Source organism: Sphaerodactylus townsendi, linkage group LG04 (genome assembly GCF_021028975.2).
Source record: "Sphaerodactylus townsendi isolate TG3544 linkage group LG04, MPM_Stown_v2.3, whole genome shotgun sequence".
NCBI classification, from domain to species: domain Eukaryota; kingdom Metazoa; phylum Chordata; class Lepidosauria; order Squamata; family Sphaerodactylidae; genus Sphaerodactylus; species Sphaerodactylus townsendi.
In genome coordinates, this window is record NC_059428.1 from 6,090,223 (window position 1) to 6,106,117 (window position 15,895).

Sequence of the window (15,895 nt, forward strand, 5' to 3'; positions counted from 1 at the left end):
GGCTCCGCTGAGCCTACCTCACAGGGTTGTTGTCCCTCCTGCCGAAAAAAAAAAATATCCAGAACGAGGGCTGGAGGGGAGAAAAAATTCTAGCTTCGGACGGAGGGGAAGGTTAAGAAATCATTTCTGGGAGAAACAAAGACGAGTAGGCCGCGTCGCCATGGCAACGACTAGGCCGGCCAGGCCTGCGAGGCGGTCGCCATGGCAACGACTAGGCCGCGGCCTGCGAGGCCTACGAGGCGGGCCTCTCGGCCGCTCCGCCCCAGGCCGGCGGGGAGGGCGGGAAGGAAGGCGGCGCCAGCCTGGGCGAAAGGCCCATCCGGGAGCGGCGGCGCTGGCCCGGTTTCCCCTTTCCTGCCTCCCTTCCTTCCTCCCTCGCCCGCGAGTCCGTCGGCCCGACCCCGCCATGGCACCCGCCGGCGACCGAGCCGGCTACTGGGACCCGCCGACCTCCACCCTCCAGTGGTGCGAGGAGAACTACGCCGTCTCCCATTACATCGCCGAGTTCTGTGAGTGGGGCTCGGTCGCCGGGGAAGCAGGCGGTGGGGGACCCGTGGGGAAGGTGGGGGGGGGGGCAGGCGCGTCCCCACGTTCTCGGTGACACGCGTCACGGGGGTCCAGAAAAGGAGAGACTGATGACGGGGGTCGTGAGAGCGCAGCACCCACCCATGTCTCCCTTTGGGGATGGGAGGGGGAGCCATGCTGGTGCCCTTCTTGCAGAGGATGCCCCGTGCAAAACAAGGGTTTGTCTTCCTTGGCTCGTCTTTGGAAAAAGAGCCCCCCCCCCCCCGTTAGCCCAGAGCCCCCCCCCCATTGTCCAGTTCTTCCCCCATTGTTTCAGAGCACCCCCCCATTATCCATTTCTTTCCCCCCATTAGACCAGAGGGCCTCCAGTTATCCAGTTCTTTCCCCCATTAGCCCAAAGCACCCCCAGTTATCCAGTTCTTTCCCCTATTAGCCCAAAGCACCCCCAGTTATCCAGTTCTTTCCCCTATTAGCACAAAGTACCCCCAGTTATCCAGTTCTTTCCCCTATTAGCACAAAGTACCCCCAGTTATCCAGTTCTTTCCCCCATTAGCCCAAAACACCCCCAGTTATCCAGTTCTTTCCCCTATTAGCACAAAGCACCCCCAGTTATCCAGTTCTTTCCCCTATTAGCACAAAGTACCCCCAGTTATCCAGTTCTTTCCCCTATTAGCACAAAGTACCCCCAGTTATCCAGTTCTTTCCCCTATTAGCACAAAGCACCCCCAGTTATCCAGTTCTTTCCCCTATTAGCCCAAAGCACCCCCAGTTATCCAGTTCTTTCCCCCATTAGCCCAAAGCACCCCCAGTTATCCAGTTCTTTCCCCCATTAGCCCAAAACACCCCCAGTTATCCAGTTCTTTCCCCTATTAGCCCAGAATGCGCCCAATTATCCAGTTCTTCCCCTTTTATTCCAGAGCCCCCATTATCCATTTCTTTCCCCCCATTAACCCAGAGTAACCCCAGTTACCCAGTTCTTTCCCCCATTAGCCCAGAGCGCCCCCAATTATCCAGTTCTTCCCCCAATATTCCAGAGCTCCCCATTATCCAGTTCTTTCCCTCATTAACCCAGAGCGCCCTTCAGTTATCCAATTCTTTCCTCCCATTAGCCCAGAGCCCCCCCCCCCTTATTCAATTCTTTCCCCCTCCCTATTAGCCTAGTGATCCCCATCAGGCATGAAGGGTTTTACAAAAGCATCCTATCCAAAGTTACTCTGTCACGCCGATTTTAGACTGGAGTAACTCTGCAAAGGATTTCATCTTGTGGGGCTGAGATGTTGCTGTGCAGGAAGCAGAGAATGTCCCATGCAAAAATCCTCCCCACAAAAGCAACCCTGCCCATAGAGTGACATTCACTGGGGTGAAGGAGAGCTCTGAAATATCAGCGTATGCGAAGTTTCTCCTGTCTAAACTCACTGATTGCAGTGGGCTGACCGTGGAGTATCTCTGTGTCAGGTTGCACTGTTAGTGTCTTGGATGATGCTCTGTAAAAAGCAGAGTACGTCCCACACAAAAATCTACCTCCCCGCAGCCATACACATTCAGTGGGGCGAAGGAAAACTCCGTGCAGTATCTATGAAGTATTCATAAGCTAAATTGGTCCATCCCAACCTGGGCTGGATTTTACTCCTGTTAGGGTGCCATGATTGAATGCTGTATGTCATTTTAAAATGATTTTATTATTATTTATTATATTATATTATTATTATTATTTATTAAACTGTTCTTAGCCGATGTAAGTGGGGTGGGGAGCAGGGAAGCAGTCTAAAAACTGCATAAAACTTTTTCGAAATCAGCCTATGCAAAGTTTCTCCTGTCTAAACCTGTTGATTTCAGCGGGAATTGTTTGAGCATCCTGGCAGCATTCGAGTTCTACAAGATGATCTATATATCTCGATTCAAGCTTCTGCTACCTCTTTGGGCGGTTCAAAAGTCTGGACTGATCAACAAAAGACATCGTTCTTTTTGAATACTTTGGGGGCAGCTTTAGAGCAAATAGCTAGGTTTCTTAGTATAGTTATAAGTAAGCGCTCCTAATCATTTTTCTGCCTGGTTACTGTACGTTTATGTTTGGGTACCGTAGCGTGTGCGTTCTCTTTTATTTGATTGTGTGCCAGTAAAGGTTCTTGACTTGATTTCAGTGTGTTTACAGTCAAATAGCTCTGCGTTAGATTGCATTGTTACGGGTTGAGATGCTGCTCTGTAGAAAGCCAAGCACCTTCCGTGCAAAAATCTACCCACCTCTCCTTAATGTGACCCCCTGTGAGGTGGGGGGTAAACAAAGTAAATTTTAAACAGAGGCTGGATGGCCATCTGTCGGGAGTGCTTCGATTGTGTCTTCCTGCATGGCAGGGGACTGGATAGCCCTGGTGGTCTTTTCCAACTCTAGGATTCTATTATTGGGAGCATTTTAGGAGAAGGCATATGTTGGTTATTCTGTAGTTGAGCAAAGTTTGCGAAGGTTGCCCCTTATCCAAAAGCGCCTCATGCAAATGAATTCTCACTCTGCCTCTGTGGGGAATGGCACCTACAATTCCCTCGGCATCCTCCACCTTTCCCGAAGCCATTGTTGGAATGACACCCGCTCGGTTCTCAGTAGTGACTGGCGGAGAACAGTGGAATGGGAGCCTTGTAGCAGAAAACATGGTAGTTTGCTTCTGTTATGGATAGGACAGAATTCAAAACTGGTAGACTGGCTTAAAGACCCACACGATTGCGTTCATGAGTCAGATGCAAGCGAGGAAGCCTCGTCGGTGGCTGACAATGTGCATCTTGACTCACGGAAGCTTATAGCCTGGAAAATGTTGTTGATCTCAAAAGTGCTTCTGGCTCTCAAATTTTATTCTGTGGCTGCACACTGTGTTCCACAAAGCAACGGTTAGTTTGGAAAGGAGCGGTATTGGATGACATCTCCTCAATTAAGCCTATCTTCCCTACTCTTTTTGTTGTGCTCCTTCCCCCATATTACATGGGGTGGAATAAATATTTTGCAAGAAACGTACTTTTTTATTTCTTATTCTGGGACTCTTGTTTCGAGGCCAAAGCAGTCTCCCATTTCCTTATGGGCCGTTCCTAACTCTTTATACACTCACCATGTGTCTAAAAAACTGATAATACTTAGGCAATTCTGCATTCCAAATAAACTTTGGGCCACCACGAATGAGACATCCTCAGACAGATTCAGAAGGCTTGGTTCCCGTCACACATCTGCAGACACTTCAGGGTGTATGACTAAGGAACCAATGTCAGTTTCCTGAATCACTCTCTTTTTTATTGTTCGTCTCTTCCCGGGGCCTTGGTGCATGACGTCTGGGTCTCTTTTGTTCTAGTTTATCCTCACAACAACCCTGCAAAGTAGATTAGACCGAGAGAGAGTGATCGACCCAGGTCACCCAGTGAGTTTCATGACTGAGTGTGGATTGAATCCCAGATCACCGTGGTTCATGTTCTCTGTGCGAAGTCGAGACTTCACATTGGCACTAAACCTGTTGTGGTTCCACCCTCCAGGTTGTATTTTTGGGAAAGGAATAATTAGAAAAATGAATCATTCTTAGAAGTGCACCAAAATGCCACTCGAACGGGTGTGGGCATAAGAGAGACCATTTGTCAGTTTCTAGCTGACCACATAGTGCCTGGTTTCTGGGATTTTTTCCAAGAACCCTTAGGTCGAATCCCCACTACCGTCTTAGCCAGGTTTCAGAACACAAACTAACCAGGTTTGAGGTCGTTTGTGTTCTGAAACCTGGTTAAGACGGTAGTGGGGATTCGACCGGGGAGGTCGTCCCTCAAACCTGGTTAGTTTGTGTTCTGAAACCTGGGTAAGATAGTAGTGGGGATTCGACTTTAGACTGGGTGAGGTCTTGCTCTTACTCTGCGAGGCACAGTTTATAATCTGAAATGAGAGCATCCTCTGGAATATGTCGCACAGATCAGTTATCAGTTCACTGTTGAGAAATATATCATGAACATATGCTTCTTTGTTTTGTAAACTGAACACAAGAGTTGTTGAACCAGAACCATTCTAGCTTAGAGCAACATCTTTGACTACACAGTAGCTTAGAGCAACATCTTGTACTGTGTAGTAGCTTAGAGCATCATCTTTCTGGTGTAGTGGTTAAGAGGGATAGACTGTAATCTGGAGAACTGGTGTTGATTTTCCTGCTCCTCCACACGAAGCCTGCTGGGTGCCCTTGGGCTAGTCACAGTCCTCTGAGAACTCTCAGAGTGTGTGTGTGTTGGGGGGGGGAGGCGATTGTAAGCCGCTTTGAGACTCCTCACACAAAAAAGCAGAGTATAAAAACCAGCTCTCCTTGTGTCATAAGTGATGGGAAAGTGTTTTCCCACTTCACAACCACAGGCGAGATTGTTAAGTGGAGCAGCACATATACTTGTCATACCCCTGGACTCTTCAATAGTGGCCAGTAGCGTAGCACCAAGGGGGCAGGGGGGTGCCCAATGCACCAGGTGTGCGCCCCTGTGGAGGCATTCCTGGGGAATAGCGGGGGTGGATGGGGGCGTGGAGGGGTGCAGGGCATGCACGCACACCGGGCACAGTTCCCCCTCGCTCCATCTCTGGTTTCAGCAGATGACCACAGGAGCAGCAGTGGCGTAGGAGGTTAAGAGCTCATGTATCTAATCTGGAGGAACCGGGTTTGATTCCCCGCTCTGCCGCCTGAGCTGTGGAGGCTTCTCTGGGGAATTCAGATTAGCCTGTGCACTCCCACACACGCCAGCTGGGTGACCTTGGGCTAGTCACAGCTTCTCGGAGCTCTCTCAGCCCCAACTACCTCACAGGGTGTTTGTTGTGAGGGGAGAAGGGCAAGGAGATTGTCAGCCCCTTTGAGTCTCCTGCAGGAGAGAAAGGGGGGATATAAATCCAAACTCCTCCTCCTCCTCCTCCTCCTCCTCTTTTTCTTCTTCTTCTTCTAAGTTTATGAGAAGGGAGAAAAACCTCTCCACACTTTCCCCACCATGTGTAATTTTATAGACCTCTATCATGACTCCCTTTGCCTGTCTTTTTTTGTAAGCTGGACAGCCCTAAGTGCCTTAACCACTCCTCATAGGGAAGGTGCTGTAGTCCCCTGATAATCTCAGTTGCTCTTTTCCGCCCGTCGTTCTCAAACTCTGCAAGATCCTTTTTGAGGTGAGGTGACCACAGCTGTACACAGCACTCCGAGTGTGGTCTCACCCCAGATTTGTGTAAGGGCAGTGTAGTAGCACCCGTTTTGTTCTCTATTCCTTGCCTAACGATGGCCAGCGTGGAATTGATTTGTCAAGGAGGTAAGCCAAGTCCCGCTTTATGGCAAGTGGGAAGACTTTCCACTTCTCTACTTCCTCTGCAAAAAGAAAGACGCTTTCTGGCCTCTGTTGAAAGTTTTCCCCAGTTAAACAGGTATTCTTTTCCTGAGGCAGATGCCCCTCCTTGCTGAATCGCAAGCATAGCTGTTTGCCAAAATGCGGTTTGGGCACCTCTTTCCCTCTTGCCTACATACGCCTTTCTGTCGTCCTTATCTTGATGCAGCATCATTGTTATGGGATCTGACTTGGAAATGTGAATCCTGAACCACAAATATGGAATGCAAATTTGGAGGCAGGCTCTTGGTTAGCACTGACTGTAGTATGCCCAGTTTGGATATAGCTGCATCCTCTACAGGTGTTCACAAGTTACAGGGAGTGAACATACAACTGTGTACGCTTGTTTTGGGTTTTTTTTTTGTACAAGCAGTGAGTAAGTCGCATGTTCAGTACATGCACAGCTCAGCATTTCATTTAAATTTTTAATCTTATTTTTATTTCATTACCCCATTTTTATTCAGGCACCAACTTGCCAATTTGCTTGTCAATTAAACACACGTTGACTCTTATGATCAAAGGGATGCATGTATATGCCCGATTTATTTATTTATTAGGCTTGAAGGGCTCTCGGCAGTGTACAAAATAAATTACCATAGAACACTATAAAACCCCAGTAAATACTGGTATGGAGGTTATAGCATAACAATCAACATGAAGGATTGGAGCATCTTCCTTATGAGGAGAGGCTGCAGCGTTTGGGACTCTTTAGTTTGGAGAGGAGACGTCTGAGGGGGGATATGATTGAAGTCTATAAAATTATGCATGGGGTAGAAAATGTGGACAGGGAGAAATTTTTCTCTCTTTCTCACAATACTAGAACCAGGGGGCATTCATTGAAAATGCTGGGGGGAAGAATTAGGACTAATAAAAGGAAACACTTCTTCACGCAATGTGTGATTGGTGTTTGGAATATGCTGCCACAGGAGGTGGTGATGGCCACTAACCTGGATAGCTTTAAAAAGGGCTTGGACAGATTTATGGAGGAGAAGTCGATCTATGATCCTCCTTGATCTGAGATTGCAAATGCCTTAGCAGACCAGGTGCTCGGGAGCAGCAGCAGCAGAAGGCCATTGCTTTCACCTCCTGCATGTGAGCTCTCAAAGGCACCTGGTGGGTCACTGTGAGTAGCAGAGTGCTGGACTAGATGGACTCTGGTCTGATCCAGCAGGCTAGTTCTTATGTTCTTATGTTCTAACATAACCAATTAAACAGTAAAAAGAACAACAGATGGCCACACGTGATTAATGCTTCTGCTTCCATCCATCCATCCATCCATCCATCCATCCATCCATCCATCCATCCATCCATCCATCCATCCATCCATCCATGTAGAAAATGCGGACAGGAGAAATTCCTTCAATACTAGAACCAGGGGCATTCCATTGAAAAAAATGCTAAATTCAGGGACTAATAAAAGGAAACACTTCCAATGTGATTGGTGTTTGAATATGCTGCCACAGGAGGTGGTGATGGCCACTAACCTGATAGCTTTAAAAGGCTTGACAGATTTTATGGAGGAGAAGTCGATCTATGATCCTCCTTGATCTGAGATTGCAAATGCCTTAGCAGACCAGGTGCTCGAGCAGCAGCAGCAGAAGGCCATTGCTTTCACCTCCTGCATGTGAGCTCTCAAAGGCACCTGGTGGGTCACTGTGAGTAGCAGAGTGCTGGACTAGATGGACTCTGGTCTGATCCAGCAGGCTAGTTCTTATGTTCTTATGTTCTAACATAACCAATTAAACAGTAAAAAGAACAACAGATGGCCACACGTGATTAATGCTTCTGCTTCCATCCATCCATCCATCCATCCATCCATCCATCCATCCATCCATCCATCCATCCATCCATCCATCCATCCATCCATCCATCCATCCATCCATTCATTCATTCATTCATTCCTGGGAGGGGATTCGGCCATGGTGGCAATAGTTAGATGGTACAACATACAGTGTGCCTGTAGAATATACAGGAACAGCACCTCAGCGGCCAGCCTCCCCAAAAGCCCGGCGGAACATCTCTGTTTTGTAGGACCTGTGGAACTGCTCCAAGTCCTGCAGGGCCCGAATAGCTGGAGGCAGAGCATTCCACCAGGCATGGGCCAAGGCGGTAAAAGCTCTGACCCGGGTTGGGGCCAGCCGAATCATAGAGGGGCTGGGGACCACCCAGAGATTCGCCTCAGCAGAACGCAGAGGGTGGATGGGAATATAAGAGGAGGGACAGTCCTGGAGGTATGAGGGTCCCAAGCCGTGAAGGGCCTTAAAGGTCAATACCAGCACCTTGAAGGAGATCCAGTATTCCACTGGGAGCCAGATGCTGATGCGTTCGCTGTAATCTGAGCAGGGCTCGTGATTGGAGCAATCTTGGGACAAGGTAAGGGATTCCATGTGCCAAGACGGAATGAAAGAGTAATTCCCAAGTGCCAAGCCGTGGTTCAGTGATCCCTACAGTCCTCAATGGATCTACCACTATGAAGAGGACAAGGCCTAAGTAGCTGCAGAAAATTTAAGGACTAAAGATTCAGGCGGGACAAATTGATCAGGTTGAAATTAAGAATGATGTTGAAAGACTATAGTAGGTAGGAGGAAGGAAATTGTCCAGGAGGGGCCGGGTTCTGATTAAGATAGTGCAATACAAAAAAAATTCGGTAAAATTCTGATTCGGCTTGATTCGGCTGTAAAATTATCGTTATAGCTGAATCAGTCGAATCCCTACTTCGGTATACCTGAACTTATTCCCCCATTGTTTACCCCATTTAAACACCACCCCCTTCCAAATCCATTTGAATGCTGGAATCGTACTGGACTTCTCTGGGCCAAGCTCGCTGCTCTTGGTATTGAGGACAGACTGCTCTTCCTCATAAGGCAAATCTATTCTGGCACCAGCTGTCGTATCAAGTGCTCTCAGGAAGGCCTTCTTACTGACCCCATGGAGGCTAACAAAGGAGTTAAACAGGGATGCGTGTTGGCCCCCACACTTTTTAATCTTTATTTGAGTGACCTCCCCTCACTTCTGACAGGTCCCAACTTCCACGCTCCCAAGCTTTCCTCACATTTTTTATCAACCCTGCTTTACTCAGATGTGACTTCTTGTTCTGCTAATAATGTCTCCAGGGTGTAAGTTGGTCTACAGGTGGCTCATGAAACAATTATCTTGAGTACTGCAACAACACCAAACAAATTAACAAATTAACTATCATCAGAAAACCTAAATCATGGTTTCTCTCTTAAGCTAGATCCCCAAAAAAATATTTCTTGGAAACTAAGCAATGTTCTTCTTGGAGTAAAAGTTTATTGTTTTAAATATCCTTGGCACTACACTCTTTCATTAACAATCTTTCCTGGTCCTTGCACCCAAAAGGCAGCCACTCTTGTCCCTCCCCTAGTATCTCTCTGTAATCCTACTTCATTCTTTTATAGCAGTAGAGGGCAACTCATTTGTTCCGGGCTTCGCATTAAGCATTCTAGTGCAAAAGTGCTGTTGAATCCCAACTACAATCTAAGGGGGGGTCCCCATCTGGATCCACGCAGTGAACCAAACTCTGGAATGTCCCCCAATCCAAGTTTTTTTCCACCAAATAATGGAGTTCCAAATCATGCGCCCCTTTTACGCAGCGCCCCTGTAAGTTTAGAACTGGGGCAAAAACACCCTGAACATAAAGCCATGGCCTAGAGTCTTTAGGATTTTGGCTTCGCCTTCTACTACTCTGCCATCCGAAAGCTCCCTTTGTCTCATTGGGATACACTACAGGACAACGCAGGCTAACCCCTAGTTTTCTCTAATCGAAGAGAAAGATTATTTCCATCGGGCCTGCTCTGTTGGAAACACTCTACCTAATGTCCTATTCAGAAGTGTACAATAGGCTCAGAGATCGGCTTTTAGATCTAGAATTTGCAAATTTGCATCTTAGCAGCCAAATCTAACACCTGCTCTCCAACACAACTCCTAATTCCATTTGAGCAGAGACGTATGGCCTATTAATTCTCCATACCTTTTAATGAAACTCTTAACGCCGCGAAGGGAGAGCTCCCTACCATTGCTGCTGCTTTAACGTTATGCCCCAGCCCTATTAAAGGGTAGGTGGTCTAGCAATTTAGATAAATCCGCAAGGTCATGCAGTTGCAAACTTAATGTGGTTGGGAAACCCCTGACTCCACCAACTCTTTGCAAACTGCACCAGGATTTGATAACATCAGATCTAAATATACCAACCTACACTTTTTCTTTCAATCTGGGCTGCCTGATCTGATTAGATTATCTCTATTGTTAAACAACTTGGATCCCGGTCTTTGTGAAGAGATCGCCAATTTCATTGCGGAGATAGTTGAGAGTTCCCAGTAGAACGTATTTGTTGTGCTCCCCGTGGGGCCTTTTATCTATCATGTATCCATGCAATTGTTCCTGATTTATGTAACTTTTTCTGTCTATGCCAATAAAGGCTTATGTATGTATGAATTGTAATTCGGATTCGGGCATTCAAATGGATTCAGATTCAACGTGTATTTGGGCAGCTTGAATTCGGCCCGAATACAAGCCGAACTGGCCGAATCATGCCCAGTTCGGCTGCATCGCCAAGCCTGGTTCTAATACTCCAGTGACAGAGAACAGCCTGTGCTCCCTTTACTTCTCAAACTGGATGTGCTATCGGAGGGGCGTGTATGTCTGTTGCATTTGTTCAGACCCGTGAGTTTTGTTAGACAAGTGTCGCAACTTGGATGGGACTGTGTAGTGAACGGCAAATTGCCCTTTTAATACTGTTGCATAATTTCTCTCGCTGCGGGCACCCAGGGCCAGTTTTGCGCTCGGTAATCCTGAGGAACATTCAGTATCACTTGCAGACTTCTCCAGGAAAACAGTAATGAGGACAAGATACGATTTGATGAAGGCCGAGGATGTCGTGAGTTGATTATGGGCAGCACAGAATAAATGCTGCAGTCATTTGACAACCTGTTTCTTGGCATCTGATACATTTCTGGACCAAAGTGGACCTGGGTCTGGCCCAGCACTCCCTGCATGAAAGTCCACCCGCAAGATGAGTGGGTGACCCTGGACAAATCTGATCCGGGTCCGGGAGTTGCTTCCGACAACTTAGATGACAGTTCTGATCTCGGGCCCAAATGGTACTGATGCCCGTTTGCAGGAAGTCCCAATAGTGCAGTCTTGTTGAAAGCCTTCAAAAATGCCTTTAATAAATCATGCAAAATATTTTATGGTGTATTGTCGAAGGCTCTCACGGACGGAATCACTTGAGTTTTGTGTGGTTTCCGGGCTGTATGGCCGTGTTCTAGTAGCGTTTTCTCCTGACGTTTCGCCTGCATCTGTGGCTGGCATCTTCAGAGGATCTGATATTTTAAGGTGAATGGCTGGTCACACTGAGGTGTTTTTAAGTGAAGCGCCTGTAACATATCCCAGGTATATAAGGACACAAGTGACATTCCTGTTTTCTTAACAGGAACGTAAGAAAAGCACCACTGGATCAAACTAGCGGTTTATCTAGTTCAGCATCCTGTCTTACACAGTCGCCAACCAGTTCCTCTGGAGAGCATGGACACTGAGGCCTTCCCCTAATAAGAACCTAAGAAGAGCCCTGCTGGATCTGACCAGTGGCCAACCAGTTCCTCGGCAGGTCCAACAGCAGGGCATAGAGACCAAGGCCTGTCCTTGATATTGACTCTTGGCACTAAAATTGAAAGGTGAACTTCTCCTGAATGTGGAGGTTCCCTTAAGTCACAGGGGACACTCCCTGGGTTGCCCCCACCCCCCAGCAATTATGATATTTTGCTGAACATTTTATTCCACTTGCTATGCATTGCATTTATTTAGTGGTCCATAAATTGTTCTATTCTGGCTGAAACAGCGAGTGCACGTAAGTTCTATTTTGGTGCAGGGGTGTTAAAAAATTAAAGTCCTGTGGTATACAGGTAACTATTCAAAATATGCCTCAGCAGCTACTTACGCCGTGGATAGGTCTGGATACTTTGGATACCTGATACAGTTTGATTTTTTTCTTCAGTTCTTCATTTTCTACCCCATAGTTGTATTCCTTTATATCCTGCTTTTTTTCCGTGTTGGGACCTCAGTGACTTAGAATATCAGCCTCTTGTGGGACAACAGGAGTGGGAAAATGAATTTTAACAGGCCAAAGTCCAAGGTGTTAATGCAGTGTGTTTTGCTTATGTTTAATAAAAGGTAAAAGGTCCGGAATCCATGCCCTATGAGGAGAGACTTAGGGTATGTTCAGTTTGGTGAAGAGAAGGTTAAGAGGTAGCATGATAGCCCTGTTTAGATATTTGAAGGGATGCCATGTTGGTGAGGGAGCAAGCGTGTTTACTGCTGCTCCAGAGACTAGAACCAGGAGTCATGGATTCAAGGTGCAGGAAAAGAGATTCCACCTAAACATCAGGAAAAACTTTCTGACCGTTAGGGCTGTTCAGCAGTGGAATGCACTACCTTGGAGTGGGGTGGAGTCTCCTTCTTTGGAGGTCTTTAAAGAGAGGCTGGATGGCCATCTCTCAGGAGTGCTTGGATTGTGTGTTCCTGCATTGCAGGGGGTTGGACTGGATGGCCCTTGGGGGTCTCTTCCAACTCTATGATTCTATGATTCTTCAGTTCTGCTCTTTACTTCATGTGAACCAGGTACAAAAGTCCTTTCACTGTTCTTTTTTTCATATGTGGTGGACATGTAAACAGGCAAAATTGTTTTGAGATATGAGTTTAAAAGAAATGCAAAAGATTCTGAAAATGTCAATTGGGGAAAAAAAACTGAGGCCTTTTTGTGGGGGTTGATGTGGGATCCCTGATCCGGGAGGGTATCCCTGATCCCTGAAGGTAGCTTCATTATAAGATAGAAGGTAGCTTCGTTAGAAGGTAGCTTCATTATAAGATAGAAGGTAGCTTCGTTAGAAGGTAGCTTCAGTAGAAGATAGAAGGTAGCTTCAGTAGAAGGTAGCGTCATTAAAAGATAGAAGGTAGCTGATTCAGTGGAAGGTAGGTTCATTAGAAGGTAGAAGTTGGCTTCATTAGAAGATAGAAGGTAGCTTCATTGAAAGATAGAAGGTAGCTTCATTGAAACATAGAAGGTAGCCGGTTAAGTAGAAGGTAGGTTCATTAGAAGGTAGAAGGTAGCTTCGTTAGACGGTAGCTTCATTAGAAGGTAGAAGGTAGCTTCGTTAGACGGTAGCTTCATTAGAAGATAGAAGGTAGCTTCATTAGAAGGTAGCTTCATTGAAAGATAGAAGGTAGCTGATTAAGTAGAAGGTAGGTTCTATAGAAGGTAGAAGGTAGCTTCGTTAGACGGTAGCTTCATTAGAAGATAGAAGGTAGGTTCATTAGAAGGTGGCTTCATTGAAAGATAGAAGGTAGCTGATTAAGTAGAAGGTAGGTTCATTAGAAGGTAGCTTCGTCAGACGGTAGCTTCAGTAGAAGATAGAAGGTAGCTTCATTAGAAGGTAGCTTCATTAAAAGATGAAAGGTAGCTGATTCAGTAGAAGGTGGCTTCAGGGGTGTTTAGGGAGGGGATGTGGCTCAGAGGTGGCCTGCTGGCCCAAGTAAGCCCGCTGGGCAATACCATGGGCCAATTGTTCTTATGTTCTTATGCACATGCTCAGTCTAATGTACCTCACAGGGTTATGAAGATAAGATTAAGGAGAAGAGAATGATTTCACATGATCACTTCAGACCCCTCGTCATCAAAGTCAGGAGGAGGAGAGAGGGGAGGAGGAGAAAGCAAGCAAGGAGAACGGAGGAAAGAAGAAAGGAGAACAAGGTTGGAGGATGGAGGACGGAGAAGCAAGCTGGTGGAGGCTGCCCACGTCAGTGGGTGAACACAGGGAGAGACCGGGTGAAGGGGCTCAGCCAGAAGAGGAGGCGAGGAGGCTTTAGCTGGCAGGGACAGAACAGAGGTCCACCCTGTGGCTCCAGCGACTGAAGGCAGCCGACCACATGGGAATCACGAAAACACTGAGCCAGCATTTAACAGAAGGACGTGACCGGAACACTAGCGATCCGTTTCGCAAGACAGGTCTGCTTTGTCAAACTTTTCCCATGAAGTAGACAGGACTGCTTACAAGCCAATTTCTTACAACATACCGAAAGATATATTGGAGCAAGAGTATTGCATATCTGAGAATGCAGAATTTCTTGTTACATTTTGGCTTACCCCAACATGGCCGCAGAACGAATGCTATGGCTGAATAATTTTCTCATCGTAAAATGCAGACAGTTGAAACTGGCACCTGCAATGATGATTAACGCTCAAAAATATTAGTAACATTAAATTTCACCTTACCAGCTTGCCAACGCTCCATCAGCAGGTTGTGTGAGACAGACTGATGGTGCGCACAAGATAATTTTTTACAAGCAGGGAATTATTGTGCAGGCGCCGCCAGCATGGTGCAGTAAGCCAAATTGGAATTTGCAATTCTACTGGAGGTGGAGGACATCTTGTGTGGGTGTCTTCCCCACCAGTTGCAAGGAGGCAGGAACCAATAGAAATCCTTCATGTCACTTCCTGTATCCAATGGACCGTTCTGCACTCTGAATCGCACTGCTAAGGAGTTGAGGGATTCAGTTCCTGGGTCTGTTATGCTTGCTAGGGTCGGTTTTGAACTCAGGAGAATGACGTTTCCTGTTTTGGAGTTGCCTTTGTTTGTTTCCTGCCCTCCCTCTTCCGGAAACGTGGATCATCAGCCCGTGACTGCTGCCCGGCTTCGGCTCTCTGACTGTCCGTCTGTGAAAGCGTTTGGGCTGCCGGCACACAGAGCTCTGAGTTACGAAAGCTTCTGCTGGAATAAATTTGGCAGTCTCAGCAGCTGTTGTCAGACGCCTATTTAATTTTGCTGCTGGGTGTCCGGTCTGTTCCAGCAATGGCCAAAGTCTCTTACTGATTACAGTGATACCGCTTCCTTGTCTGTTTCCTCCATCTCCCTTGGGTCTTTACAGAAGCGTGGGTAAAATATGTACCTCTATTTAGAAATGGTGCATACAAAGTTCAGGAGGATACCAGCAAAGTCAAAGTGGCCATAAAAGGTTCCCAAAATATTTATGATACTTGTATCCCACTGTTCTACCCAAAGGGGTCCAATGCCCCGTGCATTGGTCTTTTCTCCTCCCTGCTGTCCTCACACAGCCGTCCTCCACACAACCCAGTGGTGGGTTAAAATCGAAGCCAAACTTAATGAGTTGGGCATTTCCTTGGAGGACCTGCTAATGTTAACAGCAGGAGGTCTATGGGGCTATCAAGAAGATACTTTTTGATGGAGAGTTTCAACAGATTCTAGAGAAAGCTAATAAAACCTGTTCCCCGATCTCTCTGGGAATACCTGTGGATAGATTGATTGTAGCCCGTTACCTTTATCTCCTGGTTGAGGCCCGGTGGCGTAGAGCAATCACCTTAGCTAGGTGCAATGCCCTGCCTTCTTCCTTTAGCCTTGGACGCCATCTTGGAATTCCACATAAAGAAAGGAAATGCCAGTGTGGCAGGGGTTCTGTGGAAACAGTATCTGATATGCTGTTGAATTGTCCTTTTTATGAGATAGATAGGAAGAAGCACATAATCCCCTTCCTGCATGGAAGTGAAGGCATTACAGATAAACAGAAGGTTATATATCTTTTAAACAGCCACAAACTACGAGCTGTTGGAAGCGGTGGCTAAATTTTTAAATGGTGTTATTTTAACTCGCCAGAAGTTGGAGAGGCTGTTGTTATCTTGCAATGTTAATGTTAAACTATTTATATGCCACTAAAGGTATTCGAAATTGAATATTTAGAAATGGTGCATACAAAGTTCAGAAGGATACCAGCAAAGTCAGAGTGGCCATAAAAGGTTCTCAAAATATTTATGATGCTTGTATCCCACTGTTCTACCCAAAGGGGTCCAATGCCCCATGCATCGGTCTTTTCTCTTCCCTGCTGCCCTCACACGGCCCTTTGAGGTCGGTAGCACTAAGACGGCATATGACTGGCCCAGGGCCCAGTGGGTTTCCATGAGAAAGTGGGGATTTGAGTCCGGGTTCTCTGA

The 15,895-nt window shown here is 46.8% G+C and overlaps 1 protein-coding gene across 1 annotated transcript in view; it reads left to right on the top strand.

Annotated features, from left to right (window-relative positions):
• Positions 1-253: 253 nt before the first annotated feature.
• The window catches only part of ACER3 (alkaline ceramidase 3), a 57,494-nt gene continuing 41,852 nt past the window's right edge, over positions 254-15,895 (top strand). Inside the window, exon 1 of the mRNA XM_048493237.1 lies at positions 254-509. Within this exon, the coding sequence (XP_048349194.1) occupies positions 407-509 (103 nt within the window). The 5' untranslated portion in view covers positions 254-406. The remainder of the gene's footprint in view (positions 510-15,895) is intronic.